This window comes from Patella vulgata, chromosome 6 (assembly GCF_932274485.2).
Source record: "Patella vulgata chromosome 6, xgPatVulg1.2, whole genome shotgun sequence".
In the NCBI taxonomy this organism is placed as follows: Eukaryota; Metazoa; Mollusca; class Gastropoda; family Patellidae; genus Patella; species Patella vulgata.
This window is the reverse complement of record NC_065884.2, coordinates 47,729,737-47,745,339: the sequence shown is the minus strand read 5'-3', so window position 1 is coordinate 47,745,339 and position 15,603 is coordinate 47,729,737. Positions and strand designations below refer to the sequence as shown.

The following is a 15,603-nucleotide window of genomic DNA, read 5'->3' as shown; positions in this document are numbered from 1 at the left end:
CACAAAGATAGTCGCAGAACTAAACATCAGAATCCTTCAAAATTTTCAGATATGCAAAAATATTGCACAGATATTGAGTATGTCAATATCCTGATTAAAAAAAACCCACAAGCTATTTGCAAAAAAAGTTAAGTTAAGATTAGCTCTGTTTTAAAGTCTTTGATATCCAGTGATTACCTTCATTTGTTAACATTATCAGATTTTAAGTAGACCAGTTGTGTTGAAATGATCGAGTGATGTAACTTACTTTGAACAGTGGGTTATCTTCAAAACTGAAATACAGTAGATCAAACTTTACCTTTGTTCGTCATAAAATGTTTAAATTATTCCAAATGATTTTACTTCATCATAATCCAGCACTGACGGAAAATATTTAATCATTTAAATTTTTGTTTAATTTTAGATTAGGTAAAACCATTCAAGTAATAGCATTTCTCTCTGGAATGTTTGATATGGAACGTGTAAATCACATTCTTATAGTGATGCCAGTTGCCTTGGTAGTTAATTGGGAAAATGAATTCAATAAATGGTAAGTATTTGCCCTATAGTATTTGTGTTTGGCCATAAAAGAAGAATGTTCTGTTTCCGGTAACCCGACTGACCCATTACAAAACCTGCTGACTCTTAGTTTCAAGAGAAATAAAAAACTTTTGTTCACTGACTGACCGTTCAGAATACTCTAAGCCTACCAGATTTGTGAAAATGCCTATATTATTTTTTGTTATGAATGAATATAAACATCATCATTCTTTGAATCTGCATTTACCGATCAGAATAGGTGGGTACAGCGAATGATTATTAAAAACTGGCATACTGTTGACGCGAGATTGCTAACTAACGTGAAAATTGAGATTACAGGTTTCATATAGATTTACCACTGCACATTCTGAAAAGCTATATTCCTCACAACTTTAGTTCTAATAATTAACGGCTTGCAATTGGACAAAAACAAGACAAGTAAATTTATTACGAGCCTCTTTCTTGGCACGATATGATTTTTTAAAGTCTTCATCAAGAGTTCTTTCCCTTGAACAAAATGGTCTCGCTACGCTATTTTTTTTTAAGCATAGAATGATTAAAAAGTTCATTTGCCCCCAAAGAGAATATTTAAATCATAATCTAGCCTCTGATACATTTTAAACAATTATCCAAGAACTCCATCCACCAATCTATTTGTGCTTGTTGTTTCACGAGGCCGACTCAACCTAACTGGCTAACATGAAATTGAACAACCCTACCTACCGATCCTACCCTATTTTCCATCTTACAAGATACAACCCTTTTATTTGTTTTGGCCTTATGTGTAATAAAAATGTCATATGACATAGGCCATGTACTGAGATTGATTAGAATGTATAGAAAAAATTTGTTACACCCTTCTAGTATCTAGGTACTGTGTAGTCTTACACTATAAATTTTGTTTTATCTTAATTAAATCTGTTTGCACATTAATCTTTTTTTCATAATAAAGAAAAATTATTAAATTTGTGTCAAGTGCAATACATTTTGAATATTAAGCGTGGCAAAATTCATCTGAGAGGGAAACATACCTTTCCTGTTTAATTATTCATGAAACTTTGTGTTGGGTCTACTTGGTTGTTTAACATGTCTATACATGAATCACCCATTCCAAAAAAAGGGCGTGTCGATGTTGCATTGTGGGAGATCGGTGAGCAAAGTCACTAGTAGGCCGCCATTACTTTGCATTGAATTTCTCTGACCAAATTTCGAAAAACGCCAACTTAACCTTCCTATCAATCAGCTGATCGCTGTCACTTTTAGCAGGTCAATACTCAAACTGTGAGTGTATAGTGTTGCATAGAAATAAATAGCACAGGGTACATTAACAATGCTTAATAAAAAACATGTTTATTACGTTCAATATTATTCATTTATATATTTTAAAATTAATTACTATTATTAGTCTTGTTGTATGGTTAAGTTTTGACAGCTGTTTGTTTTGAAGTTTTAATTTTACCTTTTTGCGATCTGTATACTTCAGATGTGCTTTCTGAGGTATTCTTTACGTGCATCAACCATCTGTGTCTCTATCACATCATATGAAATATTCCCCATCACTAAAATTAACGTAAAATCAGCGTTTTTCGAAATTTGGTCAGAGAAATTCAATGCAAAGTAATGGCGGCCTACGAATGACTTTGCTCACCGATCTCCCACAATGCAACAGCGACACGCCCTTTTTTTGGAATGGGTGATTCATGTATTGCTAGAACACAACAATTTTCCTTTATTTAAGATAAAGCAATATTTATAGTGTTAGACTACACATTACCTAGACACTCGAAGAGTTCAATGAAATGACAAGTAAATCCATCTCGGTACATTACTTATTCCAGTCAACTGTTTTTGAATATGAAACTGTCTTTTATTATATTAGTGCTGCATCTAAAATGCTATAGTGTTCACTCAAATATCTTACTAAAAATGTTTAATTTTTTTTCCAGGGCTCCTGGTATTAATGTAACGGCCTATCATGGTTCTAGTAAAAGAGAAAGAGAGAGATCTTTAACTAAAGTACAGAGAAGAGGGGGCGTATGTATAACAACTTATGGTATGGTTGTTACAAGCTGGGAACAACTTGGTCAAAAGGATGGAAGAGAATTTGTCTGGGTATGTAGTAACTAATGCACATGATAGGTATCTTTCATTCAATGCTGTATCAATTTTTCATGTCTATGATGTCAAATAACAGTCAATGTGCTATCATCCAGATAGTGAGCCGTGGCGGCTCAGTGAGGTAGGCGCTAGCTCACAAACCTGTTGGTCCCAGGTTTAATCCCAGTGCTCGAGAAATTTCGTTCATTTGTCTGGTTGGTGCAAAAAAGTAGGACTTTAATTCCCCATTTCATTCATTCAGTAATCAGCACTATTTAGAGGTTTTAGGTGTCAGGACATAGTTATGTCAAGATGAAATTGATGATTAGTTATCTCTGCCAGGATATCAAAATATGGATGACACAACAACAGAATTGTAATTGATATAGGAGCTTGAGACAATAGATAAAAACATGTCTCCACAGTATCAAATTTATAATGAATCAAAATAATACCATTTACCTTCTACCATATTAATATATTGGGAATCTGTTGAACGTGAGAGTTTGAAAGCTACTAAGTAATTGTCAGAATTCTGTTTTAATCATGTGGATGGCTTCTTGTTTGTTTATTTTATTAACATGGCTCAATGTATCTTCATATGGTGATATCCCAAAAACTAAGGAATAAACTGAATATAAGACATGGCCAAAGAGAAATGACAAGCTGGTATTACCTACTACTACTTGTTAGTTGTGTTTTACGTCCGCTTCCACCGAGGTGATATCGCAGACAATCTGCTTTTAATTTATAGCTATTTAAAAAATTAAGATAAGTCTGTCTAATGCACAGCATCCATCAGTACTTTTACAGGAGTAATATCTCATGACTGGGGGCCATGAAAACAACCCAGATTTTTAACTCAAACTACAATTTTGATTTACTAGATGAATTATTTGGACATGGTTTCTGTATTTTTTTTTTTTTTTTTTTTTCTCTCAAAGAACCTCTGTTCATTAAGCTACGGTACCTTAAAACTTTGTCATCTGAATGCAAAGGTAGGGCAAATAAATTAGTTTTCAAATTCCAGCTTGTCTGCTTTATTTATTTTCACATTTCTTTTTCAGGATTATATGATATTGGACGAAGGACATAAAATTAAAAACCCAACTAAAACAACGAAAGGTGTGCATAACATACCTGCTAAAAACAGATTGATATTAACGGGAACTCCAATACAAAATAATCTCAAGGTAGGCAGTTGCATAATTAGGCCACACAAAGAAAAAAATATTCTGGTTCTCAGATATGGCCGCATCATAATAGATGGACCACATCACATGTTTTTTAAAAAAAATAAAAACAAAGTCAATAATTTCTGCTCATTCATATTTCCTGCGATCAAGGGAAATAACTTTACTGATCGTTTCTTCATAACAAGAAATGAACACTAGACTCGTCTATTAACCCCTTAACTGCGTAGGACGTTATATAACGTCCTGGACGACTGCCACTCACCGTGTGTAGGACGTAATATAACGCCCTGAAGGTATTTTCCCCAACCTATTCTTAGAACACAATCTTACCCCGCAGAAAAGACGTTTTATTACGCCTGGTCAATGAATCTAATTAAGGGAGACAACTCTATTTACTGTTAGTTTTATTTTGGTTTAAGACCACTCAAATTTGTATTCAGGAAAAAATAGGCCCAAATATGACGTTTTTCGTCATATTAATTACGCAATAGGGGGTAGTTAACGTCAAATTAATTACACAGTTAAGGGGTTAAGTGCGTAACCATGGGAAACACTTGACAATCAAGAATGGCACTGGATAATCAAATGTTAATTTATTTTTTCGCAAATATGCGGCAATTTTGCTGTCCGTCTGTCGTTTTTTACGATCAAAATGCCTTATTTTTCCTGTGCTTTAACAATGAGTATTGTATCGAAACCGTGTCATGGTTGCCAAAATATAAAGCGGAAAATTCGAAAACATTTTCCCAGGAGTTAAAGGGGCATTAGGTAAGATTAGATAAAGAGCTGACAATTCTCGCTATAATAGCTAAAAAAAGATAATGGAAACAAAATATGCTGAAAATTTCAGTCAAATTGCATCACTCTGAACCAAGATATTAGCAATTCAATTTTAGACTAGCCTCAAACATCATTACTAACTTTAGTGTGATAATAAACCATGTCTCGACTAGTCACTTTTATATGCCCACATTTAAATGTGTCCGTCCGGTGTCCACAATTGCTTGTGAACACTCTAGAGGCTAAAATTTATATCCATTTATACACAGTGTTTAGGTCCAGGAGAAACAAAGAAGCCTATTGATCTTCAGCGATTTTCGATAGTTACTGCGAGAGTTATGGCCCTTTATCTCTTTGAAATATCTTGTTGACCCTCTAGAGGCTAAAGGCAATATCCGATTGACTTTTAATTTATACACAGTGTTTTAGGTCATGACCCGCTTTGATTTTAGGTCATTGATTTTCAACAATTTCCGATAATTACTGCCAGACTTATGTCCCTTGATCACTTTGAAATATCTTGTGGACACTGAAGCGGCTAAAGTTAATATCCGATTGACCTTTAATTTATACACACTGTTTATGGTCATGAGACGAAGAAGCCTATTGATTTTCAGCAATAGTTACTGCCAGAGTTATATCCCTTGAACTCTTCGAAATATCTTCTAGACGCTCTAGAGGCTAAAGTTAATATCCAATTGACTTTAAATTTATTCACTTTGAAATATGTTGTGGACACTCTAGAGGCTAAAGTTAATATCCGATTGACTTTAAATTTATACGAACTGTTTAAGGTCATGAGAAGAAGAAGCCTATTGATTTTCAACTATTCTTCATAATTCCTGTCGGTGAAAAATCTTGTAGAAGCTCTTGAGGCTGAGGTTAATATCTGATATATTTTAAACTTATACACAGTGTTTAAGGTCATGAAACAAAGAATCCTATTCATTTTCAACAATTTCTGATAATTTCTGCCAGAGTTAAGACCTTTGATCACTTTGAAAAATCTTGAGGACACTCTAGAGGCTAAAACCCCATTTCCTTCATTCATTCACTCTAGAGGCTAAAACTCCATTTCCTTCATTCATTCACTCTAGAGGCTGAAGTTAATATAAATTGTTAAAGGTCATGAGACAAACAATAGAAACAAATTTTAAAGCTTTTTTATAATTACTTCATAGGTTATTAGTCGTAATCAGATTTTCCTGTGTTGTAAATGATCTCATTACTGACAAAACACTTGTTGACTGCCCGGACAACTTAGCTGCTGTGGGCGTATGTTTCGTTGCCTGACAACCCATCTTTACATTAAATTATCCATCACAAAATGTATTCAAATGTACTAAATATCACAGGATAACATGGTCTGGATAAGTTAATTAATGTCTAATTAACAATTTAGATAACATTTCAGGCCAAAAGAAAGGCATGTGATAGGCAGATTTAGCTCTTGCATAATACATGTTCAATGTGGATAGAATTATTTGTCCGTTATTTCAAATTCTTACTTATTTTCTGTTTTTCTTATAAGGAGTTAAATAAATACAAAATTTATAATGATTTTGTGTGTTTCTTAAAAAATGGGAAAAAAAAGCTAGAATTTGACAAAAGAATTTGAATTTTGTATTATTTATTTCAGGAACTGTGGTCACTGTTTGACTTTGCCCATCATGGTACTTTACTGGGAACTGCTAGAACTTTTAAAATGGAATTTGATACACCTATTACAAGGGTAAATATTAGGAATGATTAATTTTTTCACAGAATGCAAAATAAATGTGATTGTATTTCCAATGTATTTGCAGACTCATCAACAATGATGACATTTTCAATGAAACATGATTTCATAGAACAATAGGGGTTGATCCGAATTCATTTGGTCACATCTTTGGGAGTTGTCTTACATATCACTCTGTTTGCTCAAGTTTTATTATACCTATTTTATTTTTGCTCCAATGATACTTTAAACTTTTTCATTTATTTACAAATTAATTACAGACTGTTTTGAAATTTAATTTAATCAGAATCAAGAGTTAATTAATTTGAGACAATCAGTGCCAGTGGACCTGTTTGACTGTCATATACACTACAACCAATTGTCTTACGTTTCCTCCCACAACAAAAGACACCTATTAAGAATTATTGAAATAAAATTGTTATCATAATTTGTTGAGTGGACACAATCTGGTAAAAAAAATAAGACACAATGTAGGTGTATACATTGATTCAGTGTATATATTATAAATAACACTAATTTAACTTGTATGGAGTGTTGAGATTATTCTATATGTGTGTATTTTTTTCAGTCAAGAGAAAAAGATGCCACAGTTTATGAGAAACGTTTGGGATCGGAAATGTCTGAAGCTCTAAAGAAAATTATTTCCCCATACTTTTTACGGAGAACAAAAGCGGAAGTAACAAGGAAAAAATTAGTTCACGGTGAAATGGATGAAGGGACTAAAGATTGTGCAAGGTATTTTATCTTGATTACTGTTAATGAACATTGATTTTCTGTCGGAGCAAAAGTAGAACATACTTTACCCTTTGAAAGTTGTTCAAGTACTTCTTCAAGGCTATTGCAACTCATTTTTAGCTATTGAATGTTTAATGTCAATTTTGATTTAATAGAATTTGATCATTTTTTGTCTCTAATAGTGTATTGTGAATTATTGAGTTAATCTAATTAACAGACATTCAAAATATAGAAAAAATATGACCCAAATAGTCATCAGTTAAATTGAATCAATATTTGAATATGGTTCAAATGACTTTGACTGTTTGAATAGTAAAATCAGTAACAATCTATCTTCCAGCAATTTGGAATTTATTTAACTGTCTATGCATATAGTACCAGTACTTGTTATTTTCAGTATGCCTACACTAACTCGTAAAAATGAACTGGTCATATGGTTATTTCTTACACAAACACAGCAAAAAATCTATGAAGATTTCTTAGAGTTAGATGATGTAAAAGAGGTATTTTTAAATTTACTATATGATCTGCATTTTGTGATGGCTGTCGAGCACAAAACAGTGTGCTTACTTTTTGAAACACTTGTTACCAGACATGATTTTTTCCCGCTTTAAAGTAGATTTCTGCATTTTGCCTGTCCGGTTCTGATTTTTTGTGGTCAGTTCTGATTTTTGATAACACTCTTGTTACTGATATTGTTCTGCTTTAGTTCAAGCTATTGTTTCAAAAGTGTAATATCATAAATATATCATTAATTTTTTCCTGACGAATTTATTACTCATTTATTCCAAAATATCTCTCCATTACTTTAAAATCTGCTAACCGCATGTCGACGATATATACATTAACAATATCGTAGATTGACGCAGGATTAAACGAGATCGCCTGTCACTGTGTACGTAACATAGAGTTTCTCTATGGTACCATATCGATGATGGTATGTAATCGTCTCCAGTTCTTTCGCACAATGGCTAAGATCGTGGATCGAGACGTCGACAGCAAAGGACTTTAAAATGTATGGAAGTGTGAATGGTTGGAACCAGTGATGGGATTTCAAAAAATTTCATGTCAGACATTTTTCCTGAAAATAATGGGGCATAACTCTTACCGTAATTTAAGCAGACGTTTTCAAAACACAATTAAGAATCATGTGTCAACAAAATATATTCAAATTCATATGTAAAAAAAAAATAGGTGCACCTCGTTATATTTCATGTTTAAAACCTGAACGGTATTCAAATTTATGTCAATAATATTCCTACAAAATTACATGACATCGTAATACTATAGAATTGGCAGCGTGCCGACTGCTGCCGATCTGTTTCAAACTCCCCCAAAATTACCGTATTTTTCGGGTCATTCGTCTGATACTCCATTTCGATTTATATACGGAAGGTAAAAAAATGACATCCCAAAATTTATTTGGCCGTAAACCGTAGTTAACGATGCCCTAATGCGCGAGTGTAACCAACTTCTAAATAATTGCATTCGACTGTAGCATGCGCTATCGTCTAAAACAATTAACTACTTACGTCATTCCAATCGAAATATTCGTCAATATTTCTTAGCGTGTTTATTTATTTAAAGACATAAACCCCCTTCAAAATATGATCATAAATCCAATAATATGCTATAAAAATAGAATCTTTTCTCGAACATCAGGCGTATTGGATTCAGCACGTATACATCTCTTAATTTCACGTGTCTCACGAGATTTGTACTTTCATTTTAATTACTGAACTCTATAAGCGCCATGTGTGTGAAATATCTTTATTTAACTTCGGCTTCCACCGAAAATATATCACAGACAAGTTATCGGATACAATGTATGTTGATTTGAGGTGTTATAAACTATCAGGATATGTGACATATATGACTAATTTCTACGTGTTATTGTCCGACACAAAGGAGATTAAAACGTGGGTCAATGGAGAAATCACAGGTTAATCAGATTAAGTTTCTAATCACTCTTATTGGATTTATATATCGTCCGACAAAGGAGAAGCAATGACTTCTGTTCAGTATTGATTTGATGAATTGTCTGATAAAGAATTAGTTCAGCCAATCAAGGCAGAATAGGTAGGTGTGTAAAACGATAAAACACGATAAATAGTCGATCACTTAATTACCTAATCAATCCAGCCTATTATCAACGATAATCGGGTTGCACGGTAGTTATACACTCAGTACACTATATTAATTTTGGAATTTGAATATTATTCATCGTGTCTTGATGTCCGATTGGGCATATTCCCGGTCGAATAATTTTGGGCGTTTCGAAAAAAGATTCGAACAAGTCCGGAATATACGGGTAAATTCCCATCACTGGTTGGAACGGAAGGTGGAAGGCGAGCCTGTAAGACTTTCTACTCGTAAAGTTAATGACCAAAGAGTTGTGAATTATTAATATTGATTACGGAGGGAAGGGAATGCAGAAATTAGAGCAACACAACTCTAAGTCTAGAAAATTACACAGGGACAATCAAAAGATCGGATCCATAGTTCAAACATTATTTTTAGCAAGTATTCTGTAAATGGTAGAGATATAAATTAAATTTAAGTTATGCCAAAATTAGTAGACGAAAAAAAGCACTTTAAAATTCATTTTCAGATTGTATAAATGGATGTGGAATTGATGTCGAATCGACAATTAGAATTAAGGTGGAAATTAGGGTTTCAATGGGTGTAACCTCAAATAGATTGGCATGTTTGAAATTTTAAAATGTCACCTGAAAATGGACTTTTCTGGAATAATTCTACATGTTCATCTGTAGTATATGGAAAATATTCCTTACAATTATGGTTATGATTTTAATCCTTTTTTTTCCTCAGTTATTGATGACAACTAAATCTCCATTAGTAGCTTTGACTGTTTTAAAGAAAATCTGTGATCATCCACGTCTGTTGTCTACTAGAGCTTGTGCTCAGTTGGGCTTAGATGGTCATGAAGGGTAAGACTCTAAAAAGTATTGTTTCTATTAATGATAATTTTCATGCCAAATTACCCCAAGGTCCACCCGCAGTCAAAATACCTTCACCATGTAAAAGCTGGTCTTGTGATTCAGTGTTTCTGCTAGCTTAATATCTACTGCTATGCAGTATACATTGGATGTACTTTATTATATAAAGTTGAAATGACATTGTTTATAGATAAAGGTTGTGATGTAATAATAGTCATTTGTCAGGTTATATAACATAATTTAATAGTAATTTCAAGTTAGTTTAATGGAAGCTATGTGTAATCTATATGTTTTAATTCGTGTATTATTTTTCTTTGTTTGTAGATTAGATGAAGATATGTTAGATGCTCCAGAAGCTTTAGAAAGTGCAGCTACAAAAATCCAATATGTAGCTGATGATATACTTATACAGGAATCTGGTAAACTGATAGTATTGATAGAACTATTAGATAATCTCAAATCTGAAGGACATCGGTGTTTGGTATTTTCACAGTCAAGGAAAATGTTAGACATAATACAAAAACTTATTACAAATAGAGTAAGTTATTTTCTGGTTTATATTATGTTGAACCTAAGGATTATTTATAGATAATTATAGAATTAACATGGTATGTACTAATGTAAAGTATAAAATGTGTAACAAGCCTACTAGACTATAATGTTGTCAGGGATGATATTTGGTTTCCCTTACCCAAGAAAAACAAACTTATGTTTCTTGATTTTAGCGTTCTCTATATAGCACGATTATCTATAATGAAAAACGGTCGGTCATTTGAACCACAAATATTTAAATACATTTTGTGTGCTGTCCAGGTTTTCACTACTGTTTCAAACACCATATTTTCTATCTAAATCTAAACTGATATTTTAGTAGAATTTAGTAGATATTTGATTTGAATAATGACTCAAAAAGGAAAGAAATCCCCTGGTACCTGGTGGGCTGACAAGGGAAATGTCGTAATTTTTAGTTAGAATTTCATCACGAAATGCCACTGACCAGAACCGGCATATATCCTAATATATACTGGCACTATAATATATACTATAATGTAATTATAGACTTCATTACTGATTGACTTGATGATATAGCCACTATATCCTAATATCAGGTAATTTTGTTCAATATCCAAATTAATATAACAGTAATTTTATTTGATGAGTAATTTTGTAATGTAGGGACATAAGATTATGAGATTGGATGGAACTGTAACACATGTAGCTGATAGAGAACAGAGAATACAGAAATTTCAAACAGATGATAGATATACAGTATTTCTACTTACTACACAGGTTCTTGTTGTTTTATCTTAGAATTTTATGCACACATAGATCAAGTAGAAATCTAAAAAAAATTGTGAAACCAGCTGAGACATTAAAAATTAACCCAATCTCTTGGAAATGTCAAAACTGAATTTCATGTCACTTTGCTTTATAAGGCAAAGAACAAAAAAAAAGGTTATTGTGATGTGGCTTGATATGATTTATTATTCCAAAATTGACCTTATTTAATAAGAATACATTTGTTGTATGGGATTGAATATCTTATCTGCTGATTATTCTGGAATATTGAACAGTAATCATGTATATATTATTGCAAATATACACCTGTAGAATAAAGACGAGAAACCCTAGTTCGCTCAGTAATTATATTCCATAGAATTGTCACCCTTGTATTCCATTGAAACAATTATATTGTAGGTTGGTGGTGTAGGATTAACATTAACAGCAGCAGACAGAGTTGTTATCTGTAAGTTATTACAGATTTCATTTAATTTGTTATCTTACAAGGTGCTACAAATCTTAGGATCAGTTATAAAAGCCACTTGACCCCCTTCTGCTCTTGTGTTACTAATCTTTAAATCAAGTTTAATTAGGCTCATTAAATTTAACGAGGAGAAATTGTTCTGTTTTTCTGTTGTTCTATATGTATGTGTCAATTGTTTTAGATGATCCAAGTTGGAATCCAGCAACAGATGCTCAAGCGGTAGATCGAGTGTTTAGAATAGGACAAGATAAAAATGTTGTTATATATCGTCTGATAACATGCGGTACAGTGGAGGAAAAAATCTACAGACGACAAATATTTAAAGATTCTATCAACCGGCAAACAACAGGAAATTCTAAAAACCCTTACAGGTACAATGTTTTGTTTTACATAGTCATATCCATTTGCAGTCCTAAGGCCTAATTAACTAAAACCAAAATGTTGCTGTTTATGTACTGTTATCATGCCTAGCATTCGTAAGTGCTAGTTATATATTTACACTAATACATTACAAATACTAGGAATGGACAGTTAAAATCTGTCTGGACTCCTTGCTGTTGGTTATCATCCCTAACATTTACACAAATACAATATAAATACTGGGACTGAACGTTTGGGTGTCTAGTAACTAAAATCTAAATTTTGTTGTGTATGTACTGTAATCATGCCTAGCATTCGTAAGTGCTAGTTATATATTTACACTAATACAATACAAATACTAGGAATGAACAGTTAAATTTTGATTTTTAGTTACTATAATAATGCCTAGCATTCATAAGCTCTAGTTAAGACTGATACATTACAAATACTACAAATTAACAGTTAGACAGACATCATCAGTATTAATACCAATAATAACATAAACCATACCAATTCACTACCCTGCTGTTTTACTACAGTTACTCCCCGGCATTAACAAGTGCTAGTGTTATATATTACTAGCACCAATGAATACTAGGAAACAACTACAGGACAAAAACTTGATTGATCATTTATCTGTACATATTATAAGTTAAATTTATAATGCAGGCCCGGCATATTCAAGTGCTAGTTGGCAATATACACATGCACTGGTATATATCAGGCCTTCATGATAATTGGCACACTTGTCATAATGATGATTGACACCTGTCAGATTTTGGCATCACAATTTAAAATTGATTATAATCCATTAAATTTTTTTTACTAAAATATTATAAGAGACTAAATTAGATTGGTTACTTCTTAAACCTTGGTCAACTGGCATATGTTTGGTGCAGGTTTTATGTAATCCTTCACCCAAACAGATACCAGTGATCAAAATCCAGGTGATTTAATATTATCAATAAGAATACATAGACAATGATTTACATAATAGACAAATATAAGTTTTGACCTTTGGTAAAACCATTATTATCTCATGGTAGATCAATGACATCATAGTATTTACTAGAGTAGATTAGTGTAATATCTAGTGCCTAGCATCTATAAGTGCTAGTTATACAATATACTACAGCACAAATAAATACCAGCATTAGAAATTTACATTTTAATTTGGTCAATTCTATTTTTACAATACATTATTCCAGGGACAATATTCCAGACTTTACAAACAAGTACAATAAAAAGTAGTAATGCCAAAGGCAATGTTAAATGTGACGAATTGATTTCAGCCATTATTATGAACTGCAATTTTCAAATTACTATCTAAAGAATATTTACCACCATTGTTTAATTGATGGCAATGAATTAAGATTTAAATTCAACTTTTAGATTAATCTCTAGGACCAGCATCTACAAGTGCTAGTGATAATTATATTACTATTTCACATTGTAGATCCCAGTCCCAGAGATAATTATTGTTTCTTATTCTTTCCATCTTGTTGACCATGATGTGTTTCTATTATCCAGGCCACAGCATCGACAAGTGCTAACAAATGTCATACAGTTAGCATCCAGTAGATACTGGCAATGCCTAATAGATTATGTTTTCATACAAGCAGCATGGCATTCCAAGTTTTTTCCAGAAGATTGAATATTTTAAGCATACATGATGTCTAACTTGACCCAGCATCAGAAAGTGCTATGGTTTTTGTCCATAGATCATTTTTTGATACTGGTTAAAGTCAGAAATTATATTCCAATTTACAATTGAATCATATCATCTGGCATCGTTTAATAATTGACGAAAAGGTATAAGTTATTGGAACTGGCATTAGGTTGGTGCAGGATAATTCAGAAACCGTATACCAACACAATGTCGGTCCAATAAATATACACATCTTTATATATGACTATAGAAATCGTATCTCATGTTGGTATCCTAGAATTAAATGAACTGGCATGAGATTGGTGCAGAATGATGTCAAATCCCCACTCAATTTCATTCCAGCATTAAATTTAGCAATTATAAATGTCCTTGTAAACGATCCTTTTTGATTCCCAAACAACTGACCAATTTCCAATTCATATTCCAAAGCAATAAAAATTCACAGCATGATATTGTTTCCTTAGTTACTTATCTATAAAATAACTTAATACCTTAATATTTCCACAGGTAGGTCAACTGTACATTTCCAACTGTTTCCACTTGCTGTGCTATACTAGATGGTGTTGACAGGACTAGTGTCCACCTGTTTAGTGATCCAAGCTTCACCAGAATTGGCCTTTTTACAGCCTCCCTGACACCTTGAGTAAAACCCTTCCCACTCTTGACATGCACCAACCCATACCTCTTAACTCATAGAAACAATAGCCTAATTACTCCTACCTACTTACATCAAAGGATCTTAGGGGGTTAAGGGGTGGAGCCTATCTTACCACACAGAATAATTTGAGTAAGATTGTTACTTGTCTGGACTGAATTAACAAAAAACAAAAGAGGTGTGACATTCTTAATCTGTATTATGTTATTACAAGGCTTAGAGAACTTTGGCAGGTTTAAGCTTATCTCTAAACATAATATACAAATCTTGTGGTGATTGGCTAATTGACTGATTCTGAGAACTGTATTAGACATGTAACCAAAAATGCTTAAAATATTTTTCTGGAAAGATCTAGACTTTTGGTAAATCTTGTACTTTTACCCATTTCCAAATTCTAAAAATTTGTAAAATTAAATGCCTATATTGAAATAAATTTTCATCTTTCTTTGGAAAGCTGAGAAGCAATTCAGTACCTAATTATAAAGGTTTGGCATGATCATAATATTTGTAATGCTATTTAATAATTTCTGTGTGGACTACAAGTAATTCACAATTAATAAGGATACCTTACATGTTCAATGTTAAAAATAAAAAAAATGCCTGCAGATTTGAATAGAGGAAAGAAAGAACAGATGTGAGCCCTCTCTGGATCACAAATTGAAACTGTAATAAAATTCACAACCAATTATCTTATTTCTTATGAGGTTACACTTATGTGTAATTATGGCTTTTCCTTTGATTAGAAATTATTGAAAACTTAATTCCTCCCTCACAAAACACCTGGACTGTAGTAGATGTCAGTTAAAGAATGGTTTATAAGCTTATGTTAAATCAGGGAGAAATCAGAGAATTATTGGTCAAATAATTAAAAATTTGCACAAAATAATCCAAAATGTTGTTTGACATCAAAATACTGTCTATATTCCTTTAGGGGTGAATTTTTGTGGACAATTTGAGGAATATCCCAGGGTGGGGTGGGGATTTATGTATAGAAAAGAAGTATTCTTGGAATTTATGTTGTTAGTAATTGTTAGACAAATTGTATTTTTAATGGCTTCATTTAATGTAAGGATTGCTCCTGTGTCTTTCATGTTGGCGGAATGTTTTTTTAACATATAAAATTGCTATA

General features: G+C 32.5%; 1 protein-coding gene across 1 annotated transcript in view; it reads left to right on the top strand.

Annotated features, from left to right (window-relative positions):
• Window positions 1–15,603, top strand: part of LOC126825081 (DNA excision repair protein ERCC-6-like) — a 34,682-nt gene that overhangs the window by 6,271 nt on the left and 12,808 nt on the right. Inside the window, exons 5-15 of the mRNA XM_050554535.2 lie at window positions 404–529; window positions 2,466–2,631; window positions 3,684–3,809; window positions 6,232–6,324; window positions 6,899–7,065; window positions 7,463–7,568; window positions 9,898–10,016; window positions 10,350–10,563; window positions 11,202–11,315; window positions 11,724–11,772; window positions 11,972–12,161. Of these exons, the coding sequence (XP_050410492.1) occupies window positions 404–529; window positions 2,466–2,631; window positions 3,684–3,809; window positions 6,232–6,324; window positions 6,899–7,065; window positions 7,463–7,568; window positions 9,898–10,016; window positions 10,350–10,563; window positions 11,202–11,315; window positions 11,724–11,772; window positions 11,972–12,161 (1,470 nt within the window). The remainder of the gene's footprint in view (window positions 1–403; window positions 530–2,465; window positions 2,632–3,683; window positions 3,810–6,231; window positions 6,325–6,898; window positions 7,066–7,462; window positions 7,569–9,897; window positions 10,017–10,349; window positions 10,564–11,201; window positions 11,316–11,723; window positions 11,773–11,971; window positions 12,162–15,603) is intronic.